At 43.6% G+C, this 18,242-nt stretch overlaps 1 protein-coding gene across 1 annotated transcript in view; it reads left to right on the top strand.

Annotated features, from left to right (window-relative positions):
- The first annotated feature begins 866 nt into the window (after positions 1-866).
- LOC144114927 (uncharacterized) overlaps positions 867-18,242 on the top strand; it is a 53,072-nt gene continuing 35,696 nt past the window's right edge. Inside the window, exons 1-3 of the mRNA XM_077648957.1 lie at positions 867-1,705; positions 14,817-15,062; positions 16,297-16,372. Coding sequence (XP_077505083.1) covers positions 1,153-1,705; positions 14,817-15,062; positions 16,297-16,372 — 875 coding nt within the window. The 5' untranslated portion in view covers positions 867-1,152. The remainder of the gene's footprint in view (positions 1,706-14,816; positions 15,063-16,296; positions 16,373-18,242) is intronic.

Genomic DNA, 18,242 nt, shown 5'->3' with positions numbered 1-18,242 from the left:
AGCCATGAAATGTCCAACTATGGAAGGGTAGCTACAAAATCTCCTAGTAGCGTTATAAGAACGCCTTGAGCGCATGATATTTTAATAGCATTATACAATTTTCACGAATAAAACTATAATCAGAACGGTGGTGATATGTTGCATAGGAAAAAAATCAAGGATCCGGTGTCCTGTGTCCTGAACCTCAACGAGTGAGCGAAACAATAGAAGGCACTTGCGGACTCATCGTACAAGTGCTTTCGTCTAGAAGATATTCCACCTGACCTCCTTGAAAAAAAAAATAACGAAACAAAACCCCGGAAAAACCAAAATTGGCAGTTGCCTTTTTTTAAATAGAACAAACTTGCAGCCAAAAGTTGTAGGTTATTGTTTTATCATTCCAAGGGCTGCCCAGGGTATCCTACGGGGGTGGCGTACGTCGAAGGGGGAGCTAATTTTTGGGCATTGTTCCTCTTCAAGACAAAATGAAAAGAACAACTTGCGGCATTGAGGCAGCGATATATTGGTTTCGCATAGCGCAACGCAACGATTATGGCGCTTATGTGCTTGTGAGCGAACAAAATCAATTCCTCCAGGGGCAGAAAGGAGCGCCGGGCAAATTTTCGAGGTAGCGGCCACCATCCCTTGCCTCCCGTTGGCGCCCTCACTGAAGCACTGCCACTGATTTCCTTTTGAAAGGTTAAAATAATCAGCCATTCGTTTCGTGCATCTTCATTGGCAGCCAAGCGGTGATGCATTAAAAAGTGGGATACTTATGTGATAACGCCATAACAAACAGCGCGACTGTCCCGTCCGCCCCTCGTAGCCGCGCGCCGCGCGTACCGACGACGCGCTGTTTCTGCTCCAGGAGTCTACGCCAGCGCCGCGCCGCGGCAACCTCTTCTAAAGCCTCACGGGAGAGCGCCGCTTTTTCCACTACTAGGCCTTCTAGAACTGTAGTGCAGTGAATTTGTGATGATGGTGATGGTATGGGGTCGTCATGACGTTGCTGTTGTCGTCACAAACGAGAGGACGGGGCCACGGACAGCGTTCTCGTCGCCGCCATGTTTTCGTGCTAGGTCGGTAGTGGACGACTGACTAGCTACGCAGAAGCTGCGATTAGGCAAGTACCTGTGGCCGTACACTATCCTTACATAGTTGGTGCGTCTCGGCATGGCTACAGGAGCCAACACTACCCCTTTGGGACGCTTGAATTCGTTCCCGGGAGTCCGACCATCTGTTGGTGACGGGGTGTCTTTGTTGAAGCCTAGCTACATGGCCGGCGCGTTGCCACCAGCCGCATTAGCAACGCAGGCTAATGGTACCGCCGCCGTCGTACCCGCAGCCACACCACCCGTAGCCCTACCAGTCTTCCCAGCCCTGCCTACGTCGATAAAGGCAGAGAAGGACCACGACGAACGTGACAAGGACCGTGATCGCGACCGCGAACGCGACCGCGACCGAGACAGCAGGAGAGACCGGGATAAGGAACGCTCCAGAGACCGGGGTAGAGACCGTGGTCGCGCTCGAAGTCGCGATCGCAGCAGAGATCGACACCGTGGCAGGAGCCGGGACAAAAGCCGCGATCGGAGAGATCGAGACCGGGACAAGGACCGTGATCGAGACAAGGATCGTGACCGGGACAAGGATCGTGATCGAGACAAGGACCGCGAACGCGATAGGGACAAGGACCGAGACAGGGAGAAAGAACGGGAGCCTGCACTCCGTAAGTAATACTCGGCGGTTGTGACTTTCATGCTGCCACTCGTGCTCCTGTGCGCGCCGACCAGACGCTGACTTTCGCCGGCACTTGAGAAATTCCCTCTACACCTAACGTGTGCTTTGGTTGTAAACTAGGAGTGTGCTGTAATTGAGGTCTTCCGCGGAAGTAGTAATTTTTTGTGCCGGCCTAATGCCAGTCCTTCAGCTGAAATATAGGTCGAAGACGCTACTTGCGTCCCACGTGGTAGCAGCAGTTTCTGCGTAGCAGGAGCAGAGTCTCATATTGCTTTGCTCTTGCGACGTGCAGAATTTTGTCATTAATGCAGAAGTCAGGTTAGACTGTAGTGTTACGTGCCATATGGCACAGCGGTGATTGCTTTTTTTTTTTGTTGCGCGCGAGAGCGTGGGACCTAGCCGTTTCATTACGGTGGAGGTGTATTGCAAAGAAAGTTATGAAAATCATTGCTACACGCTGCATTTATGATGGACTGCGGCCCAGTCTCGCCCTTTTTAAGTGTGAATTTTTCTGGAAGGCACGAAAAGTATTGTCAGCTTGTCTAGCCAGATTCACTGGCTGGTCACAAGCTTGGGCGAACTTACTTTCTGGTGAGTTTTCCTTTCTTTGGAGTTCCTTGAAGCTTAAATGAGCACACGGACCCTGCACTGGAAACACATCACAAGCCTTGCATTTCACGGAAATGAGGCATGCACACCAAGCCAGACAGTGTTACCCTTGTGGTTGCACGATCAGGTTTGCGAAAAATCGTGTAGCAGTCGTTCATTCATGAGCTGTGAATGTGGTCACAGTTGTATTGCAGGCATCAGAAAATTCCAAGAATGCGGTGTCATGCTGAAGCAAGTGCTTCTGAATCTTGACCCAGCAGCCATGAGTTCAATTCCTGGCTGGTGCGTCATTTATTCACCAATAGCTGTACTGGGCACTTTATGCACGTTTTGTGGCATCTGTGGTATTTTTATCAATGCCTTGGTATGCTGCTGAAAACTGCTTTCAGGTGCTGGCCAGTACAAATGTTCTCTACGTGGGCCTGGTCCATGTTGGTTAGGAGTGAAGGGCTGAGAGTCTGTGGCAATCTGGTCCAAGTGGACCTTGTGGTGGGATGTGCAGTTAGAGATTGTGTATTGGTACAACTGTCGTCACTGTTCCTTGACAAGGAGGAAAAATCGAAGGTTTTTTTTTCAGCGGCACTGCTTGCTGAGTTATGCCTTGCTGTGAACGTTGTATACCTGCAGTCTGTCCCTTACTGCTATGTCTGTGAAGTGCCCGTGCAACATTTCAGTGTTGCACGGCAATACTGAATTGCTGCGCGGGTACTTTACCCTAGGTGGTAAAGAGGGTGCCTTATGCATCTTGACACATGCATTAGGGGGAATGCTGCACCGACTTCACCATGCACCATTTTATTAAACCTGCTACAAATGGTGGTTTTCGATGAAATTGCACCAGTGCTGTGCCCAAATACTATGGCAGCAACTAAGAGCTGTGGCAAGTATGAGGTGGCAGAGGCTACTGCCAAATGTGCACAGGCATCACTTTGGTTCCTTCTCTTGATGTGTGATGAAAAAGCATACTGCACAAGAATGGTGAGCTGGGCTAGTTGGTATGGATCTATTATTGAAGAAACTACGGTACATGAGGCAGGTTGAAGGAGGACTTTTACTGGACTACATCTGTGTCGCTTCTATACGTCGTCCTGTCTTGTGCGCTGTAGTTTTTTCGATAGTGATAAAAAAAGAAGACAGACAGAACCCAATTCCACCCCTTTTGCTGTTAGCCCTTTACCACCTATTGATAGTTACAATTGGATACAACTCGAAGAAGGAACAACTCGAAGAAGGAAGCATCAGATGCCCCTGAAAGGAGGCCCTCCAGCCAATGTCATCCACCAATTGTCATGACATAATGGTGAATCCATTAATCTGTGGTTAATCCCCTGACACTTGCCAGCCCTCTGTGATGTCATAGTACCAGGTGCAAGGGGATTAACCATGAGGTCATGAGAACCAGTAGACATCATTGTCTGAAGGGGCTGCTTTCAGGGGCGTTCGGACTTCATTCTTGAGTTGTATGCAACTGTAGTCTATCGGGGGTTATGCTTTGATATCACAGTGGCCGCCATTTCGGGGTGCATGTAGCATGGCAAAAGGCTGCAGGCACATAAAACAGGCTTGTCACCACCTGCTCCATCTTGCAGTGCTGAACCTGTGCAATACACTACAAAATGGCACCCGTGACATCCCTTGAGTACCTCCTGTAGTATACAAGGTATGTGCATCTGCCTAGGTGTTGCTGCCAGTATTGTCTGAAACGGATATGGCAAAAGCACATGCAAAATAAAACTGCTTTTAAGATGGTTAAATGGTGCTAAATTTTGGTCCGGCTAGATTTATTGTCTTTAAGGTTTAGAACACATTACAACTGATAGCTCGAGGTTATGGATCTGACTTGCTTTAAAAGTGCCATCAGTATATGAGCTTCCAATTTGTTTATACAGTAGAACCAGGTTAATTTGAACTTTTATGGTAGAAAGTTGTTTTAAGTCTGAATCACTAAACTGAACCACTTTGAATGATGGGGTGGCATTTTGCATTTGCTGACATGCACACAAGCTCAAGATTACATCTGTGATCTCTTGGCTTGTGCCGTTGCTAGACATTTTCCCTCATACGAACTTGGAATTATAGTTCCTATGCAAACCAAGTCCCCTTGCTGCAAACACTTGAAGAGGAGTCAGCGAAGGACCTGGGGCACACACGGCAATGCCGAGACGGTGGAGGAAAAAGGCGGTGCTCCTTGAGGAGAGGACAGCACATGTGCAGCAATGGTGCAATGGTGCAGCAGTTAAGCGATGGTAGCTGTTTCAAACACGGCCACCAGTGGGGCTTGTGAAACACAGGTTGCTCTCCGCGAGCAACCTTTTGCAACCAGTCGTTAATTTCATTATCACCTGCCACAGTGGGCAGTTTGCTAGCATGTTGTGATGACATCACAACGTCACGTGACCTAGGTGACAGGAGGGCTACCTGGTTTTTCACTCGCAACACCGGTGCTAGATTTTCTAAAGAATCGGAGCCTTAACGCTCCTTGAGGCGAGGACAGCACATGGGCAAAAGAATGCTTCCTTGTGAGAGGTGCAGCTGTGTCGGTCTGCAAGAAATTACGTGTACTGTGCCGTGAATTGGTGAAGCCCGCACTCATCTTAATTGTTTGTTTATTCATTGTCTTTCCATAACCAAGCTCCTTCAATTGGAGTGCGTTTGAGGGTGCTAAGATCGGGACACATCAGCGCATTGTTTCATGACAATTTTTAGATCTTGAGGGATTTATTTTAAGCTACAAGTTTTGCATAGAAAATTTTGTGCTTAAGTTAGGATGCAAAAAGTTAGCAATTATAAGTTGACACTTAAGGTCCGCCTTCGGGTGTAACGCAGTAGCGTTAATGGCTTCCTTTAGGTCCTCTTTGCATATCCCCTGCAGATGCATGCAACATGCAGATGATGGCGAGTTGCGACTCCACAGTTTCTGGAGCATCCGCAGGGTCATCCCCGCAGGGGTATGTTGGTGAGCAGCGTGCCACCACAGACCTGAACAGCGACTCTTAGCCTATTGTGGCTGAGCCATGTCCGGGGAAAAGAGGGTCCCAGTGGTTTTGCCGATGCCGAGTATTTGGACTCGTACTTAATCATACCATAATGGAATCATATCATACTTAATATAACAACAGCCACAGCTCAAGGACAAAACATAAAACTCTGCTGGGTCCTGAGTCATGTCAGAATAAACAGCAACGAGAGAGCAGACTTCTGCGTTGCTCAAGCTCGTGGCAAGCAAATAAAAAAAGTAAACATCCCCTTTAAAGATTGCATGAACTTAGTACATCGTAAATTAAAGAAAAAATGGCAGTCCGCTTGGAATGGTGAAGTAAATAACAAACTACAATTGGTAAAGCCAGTTTTAGGTGATTGGAAGTCTTGCACACACCAGGAACGTTTCAAGGAAGTGATTCTTTGCTGTCTTTGTATGGGGCACATGCATTGTACACATAACTTGAAAACAAGACAAGCTGGTATGTGAATAATGTGTAAACCATGTTTTATTTTCTTGCAGAAAACTGGAAACACTAAGAAAAAAAGCATTTTGCTATGTTTTACAATGAACACATATCATTCCATCCAACATTGCTCTAAGCTGAAAATGGTCTGGTTGATTTTTCCTGTATTCATTGATCGCGGGGAGTCCTCATACCAATCCTGATGCAATGGTGCAGCGGTTAAGCGATGGTAGCTGTTTCAAACATGGCCACCAGTGGGGCTTTTGAAACCCAGGTTGCTCTCCTCGATCAACCTTTTGCAACCAATCGTTGATTTCATTATCACCTGCCACAGTGGGCAGTTTGCTCACAATCTAATGGGCATGTTGTGATGACATCACAAGGTCACATGACCTAGGTGACAGGAGGGCTACCTGGTTTTTCACTCGCAACACCGGTGCTGGATTTTCTAAAGAATCGGAGCCTTAAGGCTGTTGCATTTATGTCATTTTAAAAAATTTGCGAAGATATGCAAGACAATGGTGTTCAAGCATTCGCCATTCAAATCTTCTTCCAGCGTATTGTCATTTTTTAAATCTTGGCAAAAGTTAGCTGAATACCCTGCATATTTGCATTTTGACCTTATTTCTCAGTATCGGGCCTCTGCTGCAAAACATGAAGAAGCTGCTCTAAATTGAATTTTGTTGCTACAAAGCCTGCTCCAAAATGTGTTTGGCCATTCCCACCACTGCTTATGGCACGCTTCATGGTCTAGCGTTGGCTTGTAAAAGCGTATGTTTTTTTTATGCATGTTAAAAAGAACGGCGTGTGATCAAAATTAATCTTGAGCCTGGACCCCAGTATTGCTTTGGCTCATGAAAAACTTGCCACCAGCCATGCAATTTGGCGGACAACTGATGCGGTAATCCGATAACTTATAGTATTCACTTAGTAATGTGTTTTCTAGCTCGGATGTCATGACTTTTTTTTTTTTTTTTGCGAGGCACATTGGACACTTGTGTAACTTAAGTGTCGCTCTTGGGGATGATTGATGCCCTAAGTGCTTGCAGGAGGTCAGTGCAACGCCGGATGTCCTACCTGTCAAGGAATCTGGCAGGTCAACTTGACACATATACTAACAATCAAGGGAATCGAAGTGCATATTTCTACCTTGAATTCTACCATTGGAATTGCCCTTGGCTTGAACTCAATAACTAAGGTGTCTGCTGCTGAGCTTAAGGTAGCGGGTTCTGCTCTTAGCTGGGCTGGCTATATAAGCATAAGGACAGCGTGCGAACACACATATACTTTGTAATGCCAGCGAGTGTAAAGAACTGCTGGTGGTCAGAAATTATCTGGTGCCCTGCATTGGGATGTTCCCTTTATCCAGGCATAGCTTCGGCACTGTGTATTCAGTCTGCCGGGAATCATGCGATTACCATAACTTAACACAGGGCAGCAGCCCAGACATTAAGAATCCAATCAAGCATGATTAGAAAAAAATCAGTATTTTATTTCAAAACAGTATTTCTCACTTATTTTTACCTGTAGCAGTGTGGTGCACATGGTGAAGCTAAGGTAACCGAGGGATAAAGCACTTTGCAAACTTTCTACACACATCATGTACCATTTTCGTTACCATAGGTTAGAAATGTGTTGCTGTGCAGTGTTACTGCTGCCAACTTCGAAGAGCTCTGTCTCTAAGATCTTCTCTAAACAAGTTCCCTAAGAAGATTCCTTAATTAAACATTTTTGAAGATGTTTTATTTTTTACAAGTATTGTGTTTGAGTGGTAACTGGGAAAGGTCAGGTTGCATGTTCACAGCTATCATTTTGTCATTGTGGGTCCTCTTATTCCCAGCAGAAAAAGGAATTGTGCCCAAACAAAAGAACGGGTAAATGTACTACAGTATGTGGAGTTGGACATTTTTGAGCGGGTATAACCCCAGCCGCTTAAGGCAGTCGAGCAATGCTTGACGGTCTTCCGTGTTTCATAAGAAGTAAGTGGGCAAAACATGGCTTCGCCCTGCCATCTGCTAGCTTTTCTCTAGTGTGATACAACTCGGGAATGAAGCAGCAAAAGACCGCAAAGGAGACCCCTCCAGCCATTGACGTCACCCGATTTTCGTGACATCGTGGTTAATCCCTGATCATGGTGGGGATTAACCACGACTTCATGAAAATCGGTCGATGCCATTGGCTGAAGGGCTCTCCTTTGTGGGGCTGTTGCTGTTTTTTGTTAGTTGTATCCGACTATATCAGGCTCAGTTGGTTGTGGTTTCGAGCTCAAGCCTCGGGCCACAACGAATTTTTTTCATGAAGAAAGCCTTGAGAAAACAGTATGGCATTACCCAAATGGTTGAGCTTGAGTACGGTTTATTGATATATTTCTTCTTTGGGAAGTCCTTTTAACATTTGATGAATGTCTTTTCAATGTCTATCACTGTGTTTACAAAACTTATGTGTGAAAAGCTCCATGCTGTTTATGGGCTACAGTATTCCAGGAAAAGATAAATTTGGAAACTTCAGGGCATGCAGAATTACTTTTTTTTCTCGCTGTAAATGTTTTGGGGGAGAGACCATGCTTTTCTGCCACTGTTATTGTAGTGGAGATATTTATGGCAAGTTGTGGGCACTGGCTGGCCTACTAGTGCACTGAACATATGCATTGGCTGCATAGGTGGCCATGTTTAGCTGGGCATTTATCTGTGCTCAGCTTCCCTTGATGTTCAACAAGAGGAGAAGTGCTAGTGCTCTGGCACATTTATATAAATGGTGTAATTATAATAATGAGCATTTAGCCTGCTATTTGTCATATATTGTTTTACTGCAGCAGTGTTGTGCTACATGGAGTACACAATTTTTTTTTGTGATATTCTGGCAGACACTGCAATGGATTAATAGGTGGACATGGCAAACCTGAATTCTCATGTTCTTAGCCTTCCTTTTCAAAATATTCCTAGTGTTTCGAGGCTGATTCGGTCTCGTCTTTAGAGGTGACAGAAATGGCTTACAGCAGCAACTTTGTTAACTGTGGGCTGTTGTTGAAGTCTCTCACAGGGCGTAGGCAGGAGGTGTATGCTATAAATAATATCCATGAAAGTAGATCAATTTGTGCTGAAGAGCTGTAGTGTGACATTGCGTGGTGCTTCTTGTGCATCAACCTGTGACTGGGACTTACAATGTACATGTGACATTTTCAGTAATTATTTGTAGGTGTATGCAATGTCCCCGGAAGCTTTAGGTGTGTTTACTAACATCCTATCATAGCCATCACCACAGATGCCCTTTGATGGCGTAAAGGTTGACAGGACTGCTCAGAATTGGGAGTTTATTGGGAAATTTTATTACTGTAATTTTGTGGTGGTACTAGAGGTGTTTGGTGAATTTTGCTTATGATGAGTAATGTTCAAATTAAAGTTTGGATATCCTTCTTCCCAGGAGCGCATAACTTTTTGATATGGTTGTAGAAGAGTGAGGGCAGCTATTGACATCAACAGTGCACTACTGTAGTGGTGTCCTCTTTGTCTGGCACCAGCGCTTGTACCCTTCAGATGTTCCTTCATCTTGGGAACCAGCCGTAAGTTTAAAGTTTGAGCTTTTAATGGGTGGGTGCATCAAATTATTTTCTTTTTTGAGAATGGTGCATGAGGCATTAGTAAACATAGGTCACCAACCATATGAAATTTGTCTGTACCTGGTAAATAATTTATATAGTTGAATGTCACCTTCAATGTACTTACAATTCCGTTCTCGGCAGCTGAATGGTGGCTATGGCATCGCACGTATTGAGGTTACTTGGGGCATGCAAAAACAGATTTTATAGCAGTTTACTTACTGTCATTTCAGCTCCTAGTGCACGCTGGAAAATAATAACGACAAAGAAGCGATTATATTGCAGTTTTTATTTGCCTCAAGGCTAGTTATGTTGTCATAGCTACTGAGTGTTCGGTTGCAGAAATCTCAACCGAAACAGCTTGTCAGTTATAAATTATATACTGGGCACAGGCAAATTCCATGTGGTGATTCATGTTTACTAGTGTCTTGTGCGTCATTTCAAGGAATGAACACACAACAAAAATTTGGTGTCCCTCCCCCATTTTGGTGCATTGTGCTGTTGATATCAGCAGCTGTCCCCATTATTCTATGGTGGCATGCAGAGACCACTTGACTGATGGTGGAAGCGCAGTGCCGCTGGTGTGGACTACCTTGAAAAACGATGTGTTTTTGGGAAAGAGGACCCTTTACAAGTAGCACCTTTCAATTTCCTCACCTAATTGCAGAATCACAGCCCAGGAAGCAAAAATTACTTAACACCCCCTGCTTTAGTGGCCTTGGCCATTTGGATTGGCACAGTGTTGCTGGCTTGTAGTAGCTGCAGTGGGAAGGCCAGGAGGTTATCTGTGCAGTGTCAGTTGGCCCTGCCTGGCGTCTGGGACTTTTTTGTAGAAGTGTCCACTAAGAGGAGATTTTCACTCCACTGTACACCGATCTATTGTAGCCCCAAATACGGAGGTGGTGCCAGCGTGAGGTCAGCAGGGCTGCCTTTCCTGTGATAATCTTGGCTGAAACTGCATTTGCCATTGCATCAATAATTGAAGTGCAAAAGTGAATGTTACCAAACTTTTGTTATTATGTTAAGGCATTTGAAAGTAAGAACACGCACTGTGTCTGATTTAAAAGCAATGGGAGCTTCTACACAACTAATGCGGTTCGTGATGGTGGTGTCAGTATTTGTCGTTTTTTTTTGGAGCAAGAGGGCATGCCCAGTGTAAGCCATTGGCATTTGGACATGCCCGCTCAAAGGACACTTCCAGAATATGGGCCTTGGTCACCACAGGTTTCAGTGCCTTTTATGCACATTTTGGCTTTGCCCGCCAGTATGAACTTGTAAAACTGTCTAGCTGACCTGCTCCAGAAAGAGCGGTAGCGCCGTAGATAAGCAGCTGGCTAGCTCTTTGTGGAGGTAATGCGTGTGTCCCACAATGGGTTGGCCAAAGTATATAATTCCTTATCCATTATAGATTGCATGTGTTCCTTTTTAAGGTGTAAGACCACAAATAAAAGAAAAATGTTTTATTAGCAGCTAGGATTATAATATGGTCATCATGTTATAGCATGCTTTTTTTTTTTACTTTTCACACTGTTCTAGGAGTAAATACGAGTTTGTTTCTTTTGTGCTTGTTTATTGGAAAAAAATACATTAAAATTTATCGATAGTCATGCCAACAATGGCAACCACTGAAACACTGAATTGAGAAAATTTTTTACAGCTATGTAGTTGTGTATGGTACTAGTACAGTGAACTAGGATAAATTTAATGCGTTTAATAGTGGTGCAATGTTTAGTTTTTAAACTAAGTGTGAAAAAATAACCTAATTTATACTACAATTATGAAGTTTGTGTCAAAACCTTTCACATTGGCAATTATGAGCTGTGTGTCAAACCTTTCACATCGATTTTGTATATCCTGGTTCATTGCTTGTGACTTATGTAAGGAATAACTGCAGAAAATTTAATTAAAAATTTTTTCATTATTTGCTTAGCGCACAGTTAAGGAGTATCCTGTTTTTAGAATACAAAAAGTTTGCAAACCTTGTTAAAGGTATGAAAATAAAAAAAACACCTTTCTAGAATGAACCAGGTCCATAGCCAGGGCCCCTTTGAGATGCAGAGCAGTTTCCCTTTGCTCTTGTAGCCACTTGTCTTTGTCTTGCTGGCTTGTTTTGTTCCATCACTTCATTGACACAATGCGTTCTGTATGTGTTGGTGGTCTTTGGCAGAGCAAGCTCTTGAGGTGTAGTTGACTGGTTCTATGATGGCTTACCTCAGGATGTCCACGTTGTTTCTACTGCCGTTCTTAAAGTGAACTGCGTCATCATGCAAGGAATATGGTATTATAGGCACGCTTACATATGGCTTCTTGGAAACCTGCTGCCATATGGGTCCATTGAAACACTCATTGCATTTTGTTTTGTAGTGCAGATACTTTGACAGCAGTTCATCTGAGCACAGGTCACTTTATACAGCTTTCACTTTGTTAGCTGCAGTGAACTGCAGTGAAGTAGACTGGCTACTGTCTTGCATTATTCCCTTAAGGTCTGCTACGTAAGCTCTTATGACAGTGCCATAGTACTTCTGTAAAGGCGGCAGTTAACTTTTTCCACCGAGTCCACGTACTGTGTTCAAGCATTGCACATCTCTTTCCTGGCTGTTCCTAGATATTTCATGTACACAGGAAAGCGTGAGAATAGCAGAGAGCATGAAAGAATAAAAATTAGGGAAATATTTGCCATATTAAAGTAAAATTACCAACTTTAGCGACCAAAAGTACTTAGTTCCGATTTCGAAAATGTGAATAGGTGTTCTGAAACTGGGTGTAACTCGCAAATTCAGTAAGGTAGGAATGCAGTTCCTTTTCCAACATATTTATTTGTTTGGGAATGTTTGAAACATGTGAAGTAGAAAATTGATGTTTTGAAAAAATAAATGAGGTTTAAATGTGGGCTCATACCTTAAAGTACCATGGTTGGTTTTATTATGTGTCCGGTGTGTAACGTCAGTATATCATTTGCGGTGGCACTGAGTAGCATGCAGTTGTCACATTTCTTTACCTATTGTTCCATCATCATTGATTCTGTGCTGCAAAAGGTGCTTTGGCGAGGGCATTGTATGTTGCTATTGTTTGATCAAATGGATCATATTAACCCATGCAAATTTCATGGCATTGCTAGTGTAGATTGTGGAAATCTTAGAGCTCACCTTGTAACTTTCAGTTGTTTTGTTCTCAGTTCCTTGCTGCCGTAGCTGTGTTTTGATTGAGGTGAAACGTGAAAGGCACCAGAGTGCTGTGTTGTGTCAGTGTATGTTAAAGAACCCCAGGTGGCCTAAATTAATCTGGAGTTCCCCACTATGTGCTACTTTGGAATGTTAAACCCGATAATTTACAATTTACATTCCTTCTTTGTTGTGTGGGAGAGGGAGTGCAGGCCCATGAAAACCTGAACAGCCTATATACTGTGTCGTTGTGTCTATGAGATATTATCAGTGCTTCATTTGGAACTTGAACCTTATTCTCTCTAGAGTGCAGGCATATGATCTTTGCTTAGTTTTCTATTATAAGTTGATATTGTAGTTATATGCAGTTAAAGGCACACTAAGGAGAAATATGAAAAAAAAAAGCATTACTAGACTTTCTTTTCATGAAAAGTTACTTTGCTTATGAAAAGTTACTTTGCTTTTCTGCTCATAAAAGTAATCATTGCTGAGAAAAATCACAAGTCTTCTATCTCCTCTATTCACACCCCTACAAGATTCAGGTGTAAAAGGGCATTGTTACGAGTTGTAAGCTCCTGAGGTCTTAGAGAAAACAAACAGAAATGAGACTTCTTGACTCGCCAATCAGACCAGTGTTTTGTTAGTTTTTATCAACAGATATCACCGCCATACTATTAATCAACTCTTATGCTTATGCTGTCCTCTCTTGATGTGGTGTTCTCTGGGGGTGTAGTGGCCTCGCTGTTCTAAAAAAGCATGAATAAGCTTGTGCTTCTGTAATTGCTGCACGCACCAGTTTTATGCAGGCTGACTAGGGGGCATGTGAAGTGATGGACACTTTGTATCTCGTATATTGGCTGTAACTTGTGCTGCTTTCCTCCCATCAAAATACTAGTGTTGCTTGTGAAAGCAGTGAACTAGTTGTGGCTGGCGTAGAATTCATCTAACTTTGTATACTTTCCAAAATTTAAATGGGCTTTGCTGATGTTTTCTGTCTTATATAATTTTCTATCTTGTCCAAGTGCTGTTCTTTGTAAAAGTGACCTAATTTTATTCTCGGGACACTAGTCTCTCGGTTAGCGAGACTTAGTATTCCTTTAAGAATTATCAGAAAAGCAGCCAATTTGTCAGAATTTGTGACATTGTTTGAAGTGGCTACGTGTTCCTGTGGCAGTTTTTAGCACAGCTGAGTAGCTGTGAGATGTCTGCTCACATGATTCTGGTTTGCTGTAATGATTGGTGTATTGGTGCGTTTCTCCATTGACGAGAACTAAACACATATCATATTTACTCGATTCTAACGCACCTTCAATTGTAATGCTCACCCATTTTTCAAGGTCGGAAAAAAAAAGTGCAATGACTTCGATTGTAACGCGCCAGATTTTTGTGCTTGGATAAAAAAAAAATGCATGTGAGGCTACCCCATTGCCACTTGCCTCCATATACAAGGTCACCTTATTTCAAAGTGTTAGGTAGCTTCTCTTAGTTCGTTCCTTCGTGCCCTTGTCGGCATCTGCAGTTCAGGCTTTGGAAGTGTGCCAAGATGCTGTGCTCTGATAACACCATGGTGCGTTTATCTTTCAATGGGAGTGGCAGCGGCAGTGGCGCTTCAGCGTACTTGGCAGAGCATCAAGACACTTGTGTGCCCTGGACAGGAGCAGCAGCGGCGCTGGGTCTGTATGGCTATGTCAGTGTGTGCTTAGAAAGTCCCCGCTCAAGGTTGCCTTTTTTTTTTTTTACCCGACGTTGTAGTGAACTGGGTGTGTTTTCACAACTGACGTTTGCATGTTGGCTCAAGTGCTGGTCGGAATCTTGCTGACGGCACACTTGATATGCTCGCGAGGGCTCTGGGTACCAAAGAGTGCAGTAGACAATATCCATAATATCAATCTGCAAGGAGTACCAAGCTGCCATTTTTGTGATGTCGACGACAATAGCATGTTGCTGGCGTAGCCCCAATTTCGTGCTGGATTCTAATTCAGACTTCATGTTCCGGTGATTTTTTCCAGAAAAAAGATGCGCGTTGGAATTGGGTAAATATAGTATTATTTGGATTACAGTTTGTGCTATTCCTTTATTATAGGCCATAGCCAGTTGTGGTGACAGCTTATGTTTTGGGAAGCTCAATATGAGGGGCACATGCTGTAGAAGTGTGTAATAAAACACCAGGTAGAAAGTTTTTTCAGCTTGCTCATGCATCTTTATAGTGGCATTCAAGGCATGCTCGTGTTGTAAAAGTCTTAAGTTTGACCAAAGCTTGTCAATGCTCTTTTTTTTTTTCTGTTGTAGCTGCAATGACTGGAGCACCGCCTGTTGTCTCAATGCTGCCCTCCTGGGCTAGTCAGGATGAGAACAGCAACACGAGCATGGGTTCCATGGGCTCAATGGGTTCACTAGAAGCTATCAATACTGGAGATCGTCGCCGAAAGCGAAGAAGCCGCTGGTGCTGTGATGAAAAGGAAAAGGTGTTCATCCCTGGAATGCCCACTGTGCTCCCAACAAATTTGGATCCAAACCAGGAGCGGGCCTATCTGTGTAAGTTGGTTTTCTCTCTATTGGTATCTGTGCTTCAGGAATGTTGGTGCTTAAGTATTGCATTGGGTTATGCAGTCATCCACAGAAAAGTTTAGTACCTGCAGATTATTTTAGATTATTGATTTAAACATGTGAGTTATTTAATTAAAAAGTAATGTCATAGAAAGTATTGTTCATCACATGTGGTTGCGATTCACTATTTCCCAAGGACGTCCCTGAGGTGAGGTTCATCTCTGCTTTTGTTCTTTACTTCAGTTAACGTGTTGTGTGTTCTTTGTGGTTTTGTGAATTATGTGTGCTCTAATAGGTTGCTTGGTTTTACGGATGTGTAATTCATAAATGCAGCTGACAGAGGTGCCAGTCCTGGTGTGGCTACGAGGCAAGAGCAGTGGGCTGCACCTGCACATTTTCCATCATGCACAGTAGTTTCATCTGAGATGAGCTTGCTGATAATACAACGTAATGGGAAATCTCATTTTGTTCGCATTGGAGCCCTTGTAAATGAGCTAAGTTTTATTATCAAACTGTCATCATCTCCTGGATATTTCAAGAGCATGCTTAGAATGCTTTTGTAGCTTTTTCTTTTTTCTGGTACTAACTACCAGCATGGCATTATATCTCTATAAATTTTTGTTTTGTACTACAGCTGTGGTTGCTCTGTAGGCAGCTTTGTATCAGGTAGTTTTGTAAAAGTATGCTATCAATCCCTGGCGTGTTGCATATATATATGTTTTTTGCCTTTTTTGTATTGATTGTAGAGTGCCAGTCTGTTAATGCAGTAACGGTTAGTTCTTGATGTGCTGTATTGCTAAGAAAGTTGTGGAAGCGTGTGTTACAAAAGTGAAGGTGTAAAGCGTTATGGCAGGGTAGAGCAACTTAATACATAGTTCATTCATTGTGAGGCATCTGTTCCTTGCCCAGAGTAAGCAGTTAACTACTGATGGTGCACGGCACAGTTTCTGAGCCTTGTCAGCCGAGCAGGCTTTGAGGCTTGGAGGCTGAGGGTGTCAAGAGCAGCATTCTCTGCACCCTGTGCACTGGGCTACACATGGCCCTGCCGGCCAATCTTCCCGGCGGCCTCTGGCATGCCCCAGCAAGGTGTGTGCAGGGGCCAGCCGCTGCCTGACTCCAGGGATGTGGGGGTGTGGCCGGGCTGGCCCTTTTGATTGGGATGGACCCTAATTTAATTGCTGGGGGGCTCCGCCCCTTCTTTCTCTAACCCCATCTCTTTCAGTGCAACTCCAGATTGAAGAGCTCAGCAGGAGGCTGCGCACTGAGGACCTTGGCATCCCCTTCAACCCTGAGGAAAGGTTTGGACCTGAGCTGCCCTGGCTGCATCATCTAATGCACTCTTTTCTTCCCCCCCCACTGCGTGTGTGCTCGTCTCCAAGGATCACAAAGGCTAAAAAAAATGTTTTTTCTTCCTCTCCTCTTTGTGCTGCTCTCCCACATGTCGCACACTGTGGTGTGGATGAGATGGGTGGCCCAGTGCCAACTTCCACTCATCCTAATCACAAGGCAGCCTGTGCTGAGTGCAGTGCAGCTGCAGTTATTTCTTATGGAAGTGCCTGTACTACATTCCTGACATGTGCCAGTGACATTTTAGGTTGGAACGATTTTATGAATTTAGCTGTGACACATTCCCTCTTAATATTGATGTTGACATATAAAGCTGAGGTACTTTATAAACTTAGGAGACATTTAGTGGTGTCAAAACTTAAGCAAATATTGTAGCTCCATCCTGTTGTTAAAGGGAGGTGATTTGAGGGTGAGCATTTTAGCCACAAGTTGTTGGTATACATGATTAGTATCCTTGGTGCATAGGCATTTTCAATGGCAGTTAGGTGGTGGTGCTTTACATGAGAGCTACAATTGCCATTGGGCTCTCAGTGAAAATTGGAACTCAAACAAAAATCAGCAATTCCAGTAGAACAGGTCATCAAACATCCTGAGGGTCAACAGTCCTGCCGTATCGAGTGACTTGGCGACCTTTTTACCCACTGTTTGTTCTATCATTGCATAAAGCATTACTGTACAAATGCAATTCTACAACATTCACGGAGCAAATGTGTGTAAATGTGGAAACTGTTGGATCCTCTTGGCTTAGTATGGTGTCCAGTTGTAGTGTAGACAAAGTGCCAAACTTATGCAGTAATCACAGTGCAGTAAATTAAATGTGTCAGAATACTGACAAATTTTTATTAGTGGGTCACATGCTCTAAGAGTTGGAACTGGATTTTGTGGGGAAGTGCTATATAAATGTGATAAACTGCTAATCAGTTCAGCAGCACTTGGAAAGATGAGCTGTTGTTCATTTTAAGAGCCATTGAAACAGCCTGTGTCACGGGTATAATGTACTGAAACTAAGCGTACATATGGTTTTGCACTCTGAAATGAAATGCACATTTGGCATATGGTAAAATGCATTATGTGTGTGAAATATAAACTCAGTCTATTGATAGTAAGGGGTTTTGCGACCAGGTGCTATGTGCTGATTCCCTGAAGAGTTTCTCTACCAAAAATCTTTGCACCATCAAGGAGCATGTGTCCGCTGGTGGAAAGGTTGCTGTTTCACATTTGTTTTTGCTTGGAGATGTTAAATAATGTTGGATAAAAGCAGCATCAGGCACCTGGGTATTACTGTAATGTTAAGCTTGAAATCATAACAGCAGAATGATTGCTGCGGCGTAGTGCTCTTAAACTACATAGAACGATGTGTCCAGTTTCCTTTTTTTTTCTTTCAATTTAAGGTTGATTAAAACGGAAATTAAATAATTTATGTCTTGGTGGCCATTGTTTCAAAACATTTATTCAGATGGAGCAATACAAGTAATAAATTGCTGTCTTATCAGCGCTCGGTACATATTTCTGACAACACGAAGCGCTTTTATTTACTTCTGATTAGGCTGCTGCTTTCTTTATATAAAAAAAAACATTAAGCAATGTAGTGCTGGTGTGTATTGGCAGGGCAGTCATTCATCTTCGGGCAGAAGGCCAAAAAGTGCTGGAAGAAGGATGAAGTTCATGACCAGTCGGTCTCAGACACACATCTCGTTAATATATGGAGAGAGGTTTAACATTTAAGTAGTTCCAAGGTGCTGCCTATGGCCCCTTTGTTGCACTGAAGTGTTTCTGTCAGACGAAGTGGAAGCTTGGGCAAGTTGGTTGGTCATTACCGAC

The sequence above is a fragment of the Amblyomma americanum genome, chromosome 1, assembly GCF_052857255.1.
Source record: "Amblyomma americanum isolate KBUSLIRL-KWMA chromosome 1, ASM5285725v1, whole genome shotgun sequence".
Lineage (NCBI taxonomy): Eukaryota > Metazoa > Arthropoda > Arachnida > Ixodida > Ixodidae > Amblyomma > Amblyomma americanum.
This window is presented reverse-complemented; position numbering and strand designations above follow the sequence as displayed.